The sequence below is a fragment of the Vollenhovia emeryi genome, unplaced genomic scaffold (genome assembly GCF_000949405.1).
Source record: "Vollenhovia emeryi isolate VEMERY1.0 unplaced genomic scaffold, V.emery_V1.0 DF939293.1, whole genome shotgun sequence".
NCBI lineage: Eukaryota > Metazoa > Arthropoda > Insecta > Hymenoptera > Formicidae > Vollenhovia > Vollenhovia emeryi.
Window position 1 is genome coordinate 179,183 of NW_011967073.1, and position 11,421 is coordinate 190,603.

Consider the following 11,421-nt stretch of genomic DNA (forward strand, 5'->3'; position numbering starts at 1 on the left):
TACACTTTTTGATACCGTAAGCAGAACTGGCGAAAAAAATTACTACACTCCGCACAGTGCGTCAAAGTGTGCAATTTTTTAGAGAAAAACATGGTCATGATTTTGAGAAACTTCCGGGAAATGGGAAGAGTGAATGCAAATTCCAATAAGAGCTTCTTAAAGCAGAGGTTTTGCCATATAAAATGAAAAAAAACTTTTCAATTCGACCAGTTTTCGCGAAGTTACGCTTATTTGAAATTCGCCAAATTTTGATGTAAATTTCTTGTTGCGTTAATTTTTTGACCAGTGTATATGTGGGATAAAATTCGAAATCGGATCTAGAATCCGCCGAGTATAAGTCAACTGCTCACGCAATAAGCCACGTTACCACACGGTAAATAAAGAAGAATACAAATATATAATCGACTGCGATAATTTTTGCGAAAATTATATTTTATTTCCTGACTTCTTATATAAAACGATACAAATATTTTTGAAGAAAATAAAACGTGCGATATAACAACAGGCTGCAGCATTATTAGCTTTATATTTAGCGCTTTCAAATGTATAGTTCTGCAATTTTTTTTTCTATCGATATAAAATTTGAAATTTGCATCTTGATTGCCTATATTTTTCACTTTTATGCTCGTTTATGCGTGAACACTAATTACAGTTATAATACGCGCTGTGTTTCCTAAGTGTAATCGTCCGTCTGCTTCATCACCTTCGTAACCCAGCGCACGTAATTGGACAGTCTGGCATATATACCGAATTTGCCGCGTTTGCCGCAGCCTTCGCCGAAACTGGTGATACCAAAGATTGTCCATGGATGATCGGGCTTGCGAGGATCTTTACAGAGCAGAGGTCCCCCGCTATCACCCGCGCAAGAATCCATCTTACCGCGGCGATAACCCGCGCAGAACATGTTATCCGTAATTCTGTAATCCACATAGACCTCTCGGCAGATTTCGGAGGACACTATTGGAACCTGGAATTGAATTTGCGTTTGTATTATTTCTCTAGAACACGCAGTTGCACGATTGTACGCACACTGTTACATTTAATTAATCCTGAAAGCGCATACTTTAACTTCGTGCAGCACATCCGTTCCGAAATCGTCTGTCACACTGGACTTGCCCCAGCCGATAATGGTGCAATACTGGTTCGTAGGTAAGGGCTGCTTAGGTGCAGGCAGACACGCGATTCCCCTCGAGGAAGACGGGGTCAAGGTAACTGGTAAACGAAGTAGAGCCACATCGTTATCAACGGTATCGGCATCGTACTCCGGGTGGATAATCACCGAGTCCACCTACACGGTTATAGAATTAATCAGCGGCGGCATGAAATTGTCGATCTAGCTCTCGAATGCGACACGTACCCTAAGCTCTAATTCTGTGCCTTCTTTCTCCGTTAAATCGTGCTCCCCAATACGAACGTAGAGGCGTTTTCTAATGCAATGCGCGGCAGTTAATACCCACCTTGGGGATACCAATGTTCCACCGCAAAAGGCTTCCTGAAAAAGAAAGGCAATTAACTTCGATAGACGATACGTCTTTCTTTTTCTCCAATAATTCCAAGGCATTCTTCGGACTTGCTATTATTTGCAGTTTGTGAGAACACGAGATTTATCGTCGCGAACATACCCGAAATCGATTTAACACCGCCACTTGCCATGGCCAGCTCCCAGGTGCCGCCGGACGTCCGCCGATGATTCGCATGAAGTATGATAGTCTGGATCCTTTATGAGTGTTCGCCACTCCACATTTCCAAACGTTCACATTTTTCTCCGGCGCGAAGCTATCCACGGTATTGGGATTGAGTTCGAACTCGTCCAGCACCAAGTCTAGAGGATTGATAAAACTGGCCAATCGTTTGTCTTTTCTTATTAGCATTCGACATTCGGCATTGTTGAGGATATATTTACCATCGCCGTCTTCTTCGTGGCTACCGCGAATCTTTCGCTGGATCCATCTTTGGCAAAAGCTACCTTCGACGTAGCAATAGGCGCTCTCACGTATCACGTCGCGTCCGCAGATGCCCGGCTTTCTGCACCATCTGAGCAGAAGAAAAGGATAATGTACACATGTCGCGGTATCAGTTACGTAATCCACGAATTTCTGTAACACCTGTGACGTTGGGTAGTGCACAGCCTCGTGCAAGGCGACCATTTACTCCATTTTCCGTAGTGCTTTCCAGAGTGCTCCTTGGCATTCTTGCCTTTCCGCTTTCCATGCCTAGGTTCTGCTTCTTTAGGTGCCTGTTGAAAACGCGCGCGCATTAGCAACCGGAGATCCAACGTTGTCGCACATTGCGACTTACTTGAACTACGTGAAACCTTTCGTTTCTTCGTCGATGTCTCCGACGTTGGCGTTGCTTGCATCGCCTTCGGCGACCTTCTCTGTTATGTTCGCAACCACGTTCCTCCTGCGTCACGACAGATCGTTAATCGAAAATCATTTATGATAATTATGCAGTTTGCGTATTTACCCTAAGTACAGTGGTCCCGCAATCTTTCTTCGATCGGCACCTCCTGACGCGATTTTGCGTGCAGTGTCGATCGCACACCGACCATTCGCTCCAGCTTGTGAAGTGCGACAGTTTTGTCGCTCCTGTGTTAAAAGGTATTAACACGTGAGAAATAGATACAATTCTGATTTCTGTTTCTTAGTACAGAGTAGAAATATGAAAAAGGTACATAAAGTTGAGAACATTGAAAGATACTTTCTCAACCCTAACGAAAAATTTCTATAAATAGCTACAAAAAATTGACTTGAAATAGAAATTTTTATATCTTCGTTGAAACATTAATTTTTTTGTAAAAATATGTACGAAATAGTACCACAAATTACAGTGTTCTCAAATTAAGAAATTATTGCAAGTAGTATTTCATGAAAATGTACAATTTTGTAAAAATTGGTACAAAACTTTGCTAGTTTTAAAACTTTGAGAAACAACAAAATCTTAAAGAATTAAAACATCTGCTTACTTGTAGAATATCACAAAAATTAACAAAAGTGTTCCAATTATAGCATTTTCATGTTGATTTTTATAACACTTTTAAATTTACGTAGAATTTCTTAGATTCTGGCAATATATTTTATTTCATTTTGTAAAATTTTGTGCAATTATTTCCGGCAGGGAATCAGAACGAGGAAATTGATGAAAAAATAGTGGCGCACATACACTTACTGTTCTTTGGCAAACGCTCTACGGCAGACGGCTGATTAATCGAATGGATGCAGCTTGCATTGCCTTTAACTCCCAAGACAAACGTCTTCTCCTCATTCTAGAATTTTTTAATATTAACAATATTAACATCTTGAATTTTCATTATTAAATATAATTTATTAAACAGTCTTTTTTCTGCGCCCGTATAATCACGCGTTTCTAGAGAGATACGAGTATAATGTCTCTGTAGCGACACTCCGAACTCGAGTGAGCCTAATGGCATTTGACCAAATGCCATACGCCAACTAGAAGTTGTAAAATTCACTTGAAAAGGGCCAAAACCCATGGCCAAAATTACAATTTCTAATTGTAATAATTTATATATATTTATAGAATATTCGATTCGAATATTGAGAAATTATTTGCACCCCAGAAGAATATTCATAGAATTATGTGTGCTATCTGGGTGGTGAGAGAGAGATCCAGGTTCAAACGCTGGCTGAGGTAAATGTTTCGCAATAAATTTAAAAATGAAAATCATTTAGACGCTAACATCTTGTCTTAGCTCTTATTACTTTATATTTGTAAACTGAACAATGTTACAGTGTACATTGTTCCATTTATTACGATTTCATTAATATATCGTTATATATTACGAACCTTGACATTTATTAAGTTCTATTATTGTTAGTAGGCATTCTAACGAATTGACAAATTGTAGTTGTTTCATGCTTTGACCTCGCCGAAAAGATCAATATCAGCGGAAATTTTATGTCACATTATCTCATCACTTGACACGTCTCTGGGTCGACGGTGGCTGCATGCTGATACAATTACCTTAAAATGCTCTAAAATTATTTGTCCTAGACCGAAAGACTTAATAGATACGGCCTGGCCAGTACTCCACTGGTTCTATCATTTATGCCCCAAGGCTGTAACGCCCAAGTCGCGACATTAAACTCAATTTGCCCGTTAGTAATGGCATTGCGACGTAATCGCCGTCAGCGCTAATCATGCGTTACACGATGTCACTGTGTCGGCTTAGTACGTAGGCATGTAAAATTACTGTCATTTCGCCGTCGCGCCTTCTTGAGGCTCCTCGAAATCTACATTCGCTCTGAAATTCCGAACGATAGTTCCAATCGCACTCGCGATGATTCAGAATTCAAGCGCGATCAAAATGGTACTCGAGACCTCCTTTTACCAGCCTACTGCCTATGTTGTCCGAAATAATAATGACGTAAAAATCGGTTACTTAACCGAGACTGATTGCCTTGAAGAAGTCTAGTATTGAATTCGTAACAGGAGGAAAAGAACTTTCGTTTAGCTCAAAACTTAATTAAATTTTGTTAGCAGTACTCATTGACAACATTCTTTAGAAGAAGACTGTATTACAGACACAATGCGAGTCTAGAGTGAAATAAAAATATCAACCTTAAAATTTTCATGTACTGTACGACAACATCGAACAGAGAAAATACTAATCCAGTGAACGTACCAAGCAACAGTTACATAACGTCAATATTATAATTTTCTATTCAACAATGTAAACGTAATGTAACACGCACGTGAAACAAGGTTTCAGTTAAACGTTCTCAGATGCAAACAAATCTGTGACTGCGGTCGCGGAGGAATCAGCAACTGGAATCTCCGGGTTACCGATTATTGAATTGGTTTCATGTATTTCGAGGTGTCGCCTACAAGTTGAACATCGAAAGATTAGTGGAATTACTCGTGTATCCAAACCGGATTTCTCGATTGTGCGACCGTGAATATTTAATTGCCATCAATCAAATGTAACACAGCGATATCCGAATGCAAAGGCACGTATCGAAAGGTATACATGTGAAGATAATATTCTCTCCAATAATAATTCCGAAACGACGAAATTTAATAGACAGGCAGGTGATGGTGATCCATTAGTACGGAATTACTTGCTGAAGGGAGGAACGCGAGATAGAAGAACGCTGAGTGAAAGAAAGGGCGAGCTCGAAAAGGCCAACAAATGGAGTAAGAAAAATTTGTATGCGGCAAGGTTAGCGTGTCCAAACTAGGCAGAGATGCGCGGTACCTTGCATCTCGGTGACGAGCCCGCAAAAAGTTTGTGCCGCTAAAAGGGAAGACAATTCCGCGGGGTAAAGTCGAAGAGCATGTTACTTGTTGCCGATGCGACTTCCACCGTCTGAAAAATCCTTTACGAGGGTCTACGCGAGAGCGGCACGAATATTAAGGAATCCCCATCTATATCCGCAAAAACAGTCAACTTTGCAAAGTTTATGTGCGGTTTAATTAGCCAATTAAACTTTTTATTGTAATTGTTCTTTTCATCGTCCTTTCTTGCAATTCGGTAACAGGCGATTTCATATCTCTATTCGAGATAATAATGTAATGTAATACCTTTACATTTTTCCACGAAGGAAAGTAATTCGCCTTATGCCCGTTTGTCGACCAATGCAGATTAACTTACTTCTTTATATCTTATTCTACTTCACAAAACTAGAAAAAGATATAAATAAGTTGAACCGAGATTAAAGTTAAAGTGCGTTGGCAGAAACGGGCATTGGGTTTATGATTGTAACATGATCAAACATGATCAGGTCTCTAACGTGTTTGTAACATACGTTGCGACACAAGATTAACGAAGAAAAAGAAAATCAAAGAGTGGAAAATTGGCAAATATGCTAAAGCTATGAGATTAAGACTAACGCATTCGAAATATAATAGACATCATTCAAGATCATCGTTTAACCTAATCCGGACCGTGAATACGCCAAGTAACGTGATGCAGGCCGTTTCGGTTGGTAGACGAAGAAAGGTTCGGAAGCAGCTCCACGAGCTAACGCCTGAGCTATACCTTAGATGGTATCGTAGCCGGTCTGCCCACCGTGCCCGCGCATATTTTAATATTACGAGATCGACGTATTGTAGTGTGCTTTCATCGACACAGTCTCGCACTTAAACCTCCTACAGTTTCTTAAATTAAAGTCTTCGATAAACGGCTTCTCGCTGAAATCGATTTGTTTCTGTAGCTATTTCAACCTGTGGCTTGTTCATTTTTTCATTATTATTCGAAAAAATAAGCTGTACATTGCGAAAATTACAATTACTCGCAGTAATATTAATCTTTACGATAAGCCCCGAGCTGCGTGGATAAACATTCCCACGAGTGGTTTCGCATATACTACGAGGACGAGATTTGGAAATAATGGCATTCGTCTCACGAATTAACACTTCCCTAGATGGTAACAGCGTTGGAGTTTGCTCAATGTCCGAAAATGGTTCGCGACTTCTTCAGCGAAGGGTTGCTTCAAATTCAATGTGGGATCCCGTGGCCTCGGTTGTTGTCTCGCCGCGCTGTTGTCAACGGAATGCTCGCTATGGCGAGTTCGTGATCTGATTTATGGCACACGTACAATCGGAAGACCATTCCTGTTGTATTTATTGCGAGAGGAGACGATCTCTAAGATTTCGTTCATCTTACTCGATATCTCGGAGAACGAGAATTTATTATAGTGAACCCTTTGAAGCATACATTTTTCTATTGAACCATTCCTTGTGAAACTTCGTATACAAAGGTCTTTGGGGTCGCAGATTACGAATTCGTTATCAGATTTTCATAATTCAAAATGGCGGATTCAAGATGAAATTCAACTATGCTGAGAAACAGTATTTAGATATAATTAGGACCCATGGAATTTAAATTCCAGTTGAAAATTCTTATAGAATATGAAGAATAGCGCGCGCGAAATGGCGGATGCGAAATTGAAATTTGATAGTTTCTTAGAATTTACTCATTCTTGGCACTACCCAGCGCTAACGAGACGGACGTGATGAGTCCCTAAATACCGTGATCAAACGAAAATGCTGAAAAGCTTGAAAACTTAAAAAATCACGTACTCTGCAGCCGCCATTTTGGGTGGGCCATTTTGAATCTTGAAAATCTGACATCGGATTCTTAATGAGCGACCCGGCAAACCCCTTTGTACAAAGTTTTCAAGAAATAATCTTAAAAAACTTGGTCAATAATAAACTTTTCCGGAAAAATTGCTGTTTCTTTCATATTTGTTTATTTATAAAACTTTTACAATAAATATTCGAGACTACTCAACTTTTTTATGTTCTTTTATTGCTAAGATATTTTTTAAAAATGCAAAAACTCGACCTAAATGCGTTAACTAGAAATTAAGTGGCCAAAAAGTAAAGGGTTACCACCATGCTTCAAAGGGTTAAGCAAAAAACTTGCCCAAGAGATTAGATAAAATTATATTGAAAACGCACACGCTTCTGGTAAATAAATTAGAATTTCACGGACGTAATTATCGTGTAATTTAAGAAATATATCTGATCACTTGATACATTCGTTCAATCTGTTCGTTCTCAAGAGAAATTACGGCTGGCAACTTTGGCGCCGAGACGTGTGATTCGAGATCGCCGTCTTATAAAGACGGATAATCGCAAGACTATAACAGTATGATCATTGCGACATTGTCACGATGGTTGCATGAATAATGTTAGACCCGTAATACGTTCTGTTCTGCCAACAATCGACTGAAGTACTAGACAGGCGTCGTAAAGTACGATAATAATACCGTGCAGTTTGCATCGATGGCTATCGAGAACAATTCGTACCCCTGAAAATGCAGCCCGTTCGTCAACCCAGCGTAACAACGCGACGTTACATCTCTTTTTGCGCCTCTTCTTACTTTATATAAGGGTTCGATATCCTCTCGAGTCGAGGTTTACGAGAGCTCGTAAATACCGCTCCGTTTTAATTAGATTTTTAATAGCGGCAATAAACGCGGTGCGGGGCCCGCCCTGAAAAATCGTCATCTATTCCGCGAACGACATTGTCCACGACGAAAGCGGCTTCCTTATGAACGAGCCTTCAGAAGCGCGAACCGTTTCACTTCCCGGCTCTCGCGATGTAACTGAACCACTCGCCGCAGCCTGGTCTTTATCTTCTCTTCTGATCAATTTGCGGTAATATTATGCATCTAATATGTCGTGTGTTACATAATTTCTTGTCAGTTGCCTTTCTAGCGAGAGTAAGAGTGTGCAGAATTTACTGCTAGCCACAGTAACGACCTTACCTCTTTATTATGTTTCTCTCGTAATCTTCCACGGACCTTGCTCGTAATCTCTTATTTTTATAGTACGAATGCGTCACTCTCGACCTCCCGTCTCCATTGTTTAATACGTCGCCTAACGCGACAAAGTAATTTTTTACATGTTTTACAACCAGGTAAAATAGACATTATGTATCTTTGCCAAGTCGTTGGGACACACTGATAAGCATTCAAGTAGAATATTCCCGCGAGCAACGTTCTAATCGAGAATTATCGTCGCGGTTAAGTATCGATATTCGTTTGGAGAATCGCGTCTTGAGAAAATTATTTATGATCGCGTAAATCTCGCCATCGTATTTATCATCCATCCATTAATCACGTATGCAGGGTTAATTTATAAGTGCATATCAATTCGCGTCGTCGTGTCGAAGGATTGGCTTCTCCTTATATTTTATCTTCTCCCCTCAATTATGTTGAGTTTCCAAAAATGTTCTTAGTGGCTCTCCTAAGATCGGACCCAATTATTATGTACTAATTTTCTAAGTATGTTACGTCTCACAAACTTAAAACATGTTATATATGTAGTATATTGTTGATAAATGTCACTAATAAATTAAATCGCTAAAATAATTTCGTAGATACATGCCGTCTAATTTTCTGCGAATATAAGTAGTCGAGGAGGAAACCGCTGAGGGCATTGTGGTGTACAGATTTGCAGCATTACTGGGCATTACTAGGCATTACTAGGCAATCTTTGGGCGTTTTTGGGGCATTAGTTTGGGCATTAGGCCTTGCTGGGGCATTATAAAGATGAAATAAGATAAAATAAGATAATAAGATAAAGTAATGCCCACTGGGCATTAATGGGCATTGGTGTACAAGATTTTGGTCAGCGGTTTCTTCCTCGTAAATAGTTTGTCAAGAGTTATAAAATAATAAAAGTAATTCCGTGGGTCTCTCGGAGCTCCAAGTTAATTTATATTGGCGTGTCAGATTGAAATTTGCACTGTAAAACCGATTATTACGATCGAACTTGTGTCCTTATGGCTATTCGAGAGACATAACAAAGGGAGTCACCTGCAGCGCTTTTAACCGTCGTTAACTATCCCTTCTACCTACCGTTCCTTCCTTCCCTTCGCTCGTTCTTCCACATATACGCGTTTGCATTTATGGCCACGGTTATTTCCGGATCAGCGTCTCCGACACTGTACGCCACCGCTTTATATTATTAGGAGTGTAATTCCTCATTGTTCCACAGCACTCGCTCGCATGAAAGACTCTACGAGATACATCAGCACCCGCGGCTAATTTTACGAGTATTCTATTGATACGCTCTCTATGCGGAACCTGCATCACAATAGCTGGTCATCGCTTCCTCATTCTGTCTTTGTTTTATTAGATGCGATAAAATTGCAACGTGCTCTTATCTTAATTCTCAACTTTTGCAGTCGTTCACTTGATATATTCTTATCTATTGGTATCTGACACGTACGAAACTATACGTGAGATCATTTATTGCATAATAAATATCTTAGTAAATTCTTCTATTTTTGTGAGGATAATTTAAATGTTATCGGGTTTTGTAAGATTAACTTATTTAACGCAGCGTATTTGACGACGGTGAAATTTGTGGTGTCGCTATCTCGAATAGGATGGCCTACGTTTACGAAAAACGGTACATTTATTCTGCAGAAAGCCCACATGGACAACAGTTAATATGCGATATTAATGAAGGCAGGTCTTTGTGCGTAGACGAGTTATACCGGAATAACTTGTTTCGAGATATTCCCACTCCATGCACGACGATTGCTAAATCCAAAGTAAAGGCACAATGTCACGTGCAGCAATGCACCAATCGTGCTAACCGGTTATCATAATTTTACGCGCTTGTCTTGTAGATTTAGAGATGCCATTTGTAAGCGTAACTCATAAATGTTATTACCCGTTAACAGGATAATTGGAGACGTTACCAATTCTAATATCTTCTACGACGAGCTAAAACTTGACGATACGAAGCGAGAATCCCAAACAACACGTGTGCCTAAAAGACATCTTTAAGGCGTCTTCAAGTCGTCCTTTAGATATGTCTAAAAGACGACTTAAAGACGTATTAAAGATGTCTTTTACACATACGTGCTGCATGAGATGATAGCTTGAAATATTATGAATATGCGAAATTGGTTGTGAAACAATACAAAGTTTAGAGATCTGTCATTTGAAATTTTATTCCTCTTCATAGACACACGAATGCTATTAAGCAATTTTCCTTAGCTAAAGGCTAAAAGCTAAAAGAAAATTTTCCCATTCGCACACACGTACACCCCCCCTTGGGAAAATAAACTTAAAAAACTTTAAAATTTTACTTTGGAAAATAAGAAACATGAAAAGTATATGTAAGCACTTTACACTTCCCAGACAGCACAGATATCTAAAAGACATCATAAAGACGTCTTTAAGACGTCTTTTAGACTTAAAGACGTCTTAAAGCTGTCTTTTAGACATGGTGTGCTGTCTGGGTTTTGTTTAAGGTGAACTTAAAACTTACTCTAAGAATTTAAAAGAAAACTTTAATTTTATTTAAAGTAAATTTTCCCTAAGAGCAGATCATTGCTTAAGCGAGTTACGCGGCTCTTTTCGGTGAATCAAACGCGAGACAGTAATTTGGTGTCATGAACCGTGATGTGTATCGGATGCCAGTAGCCGGGCTTCAACAATCACACATTGAACTCCCCGGCGATCGCTGAATTCTAATCACTCGTTCCACTGTGCGACCGCTTTCCCCGCATATATCAACGGCGAGACAATGGAATCGCCGGTCTTAGCACAGACGACGCGAAACGTCCTGGCAAAGAAACCACGAGGAAGAGGATGAGGAACGACAGGCGGACGGGGGTGGATGGAACGGAGGAGAGACAGGCCCTAACGGGCGACGGGAATCTTGCGAGAGAGACAGAAAGAGAGAAACGAATGCATCACGAAAGCGGTTGCAAGTCTCAGAGCGCTGCTGAAGGGAACCGTACGCGATATTCTCCTCCTTTACGTCCTCCTTACGTCCTCTTCGTCCTCTCCCGAGACCTGCCACCCTCCCTCCCCCCCCCTCCCCCGTCCCCTCGCACTTCCCTCTCTTTCACGTCAATCCCGCGTGGTACCACGTTTCCTTTTCCCGCATGATTACTGCCAACTTTTTGCCCGCCGCGATGCACTCACA

The 11,421-nt window shown here is 40.3% G+C and overlaps 1 protein-coding gene across 1 annotated transcript in view; it reads right to left on the bottom strand.

Moving 5' to 3' along the window:
- Positions 1-266: 266 nt before the first annotated feature.
- Positions 267-11,421, bottom strand: part of LOC105559050 (coagulation factor X) — a 23,471-nt gene continuing 12,316 nt past the window's right edge. Inside the window, exons 3-11 of the mRNA XM_012007063.1 lie at positions 3,169-3,265; positions 2,467-2,588; positions 2,299-2,403; positions 2,106-2,236; positions 1,904-2,034; positions 1,623-1,822; positions 1,358-1,492; positions 1,064-1,288; positions 267-967 (exon numbers count right to left, since the gene is read on the bottom strand). Of these exons, the coding sequence (XP_011862453.1) occupies positions 674-967; positions 1,064-1,288; positions 1,358-1,492; positions 1,623-1,822; positions 1,904-2,034; positions 2,106-2,236; positions 2,299-2,403; positions 2,467-2,588; positions 3,169-3,265 (1,440 nt within the window). The 3' untranslated portion in view covers positions 267-673. The remainder of the gene's footprint in view (positions 968-1,063; positions 1,289-1,357; positions 1,493-1,622; positions 1,823-1,903; positions 2,035-2,105; positions 2,237-2,298; positions 2,404-2,466; positions 2,589-3,168; positions 3,266-11,421) is intronic.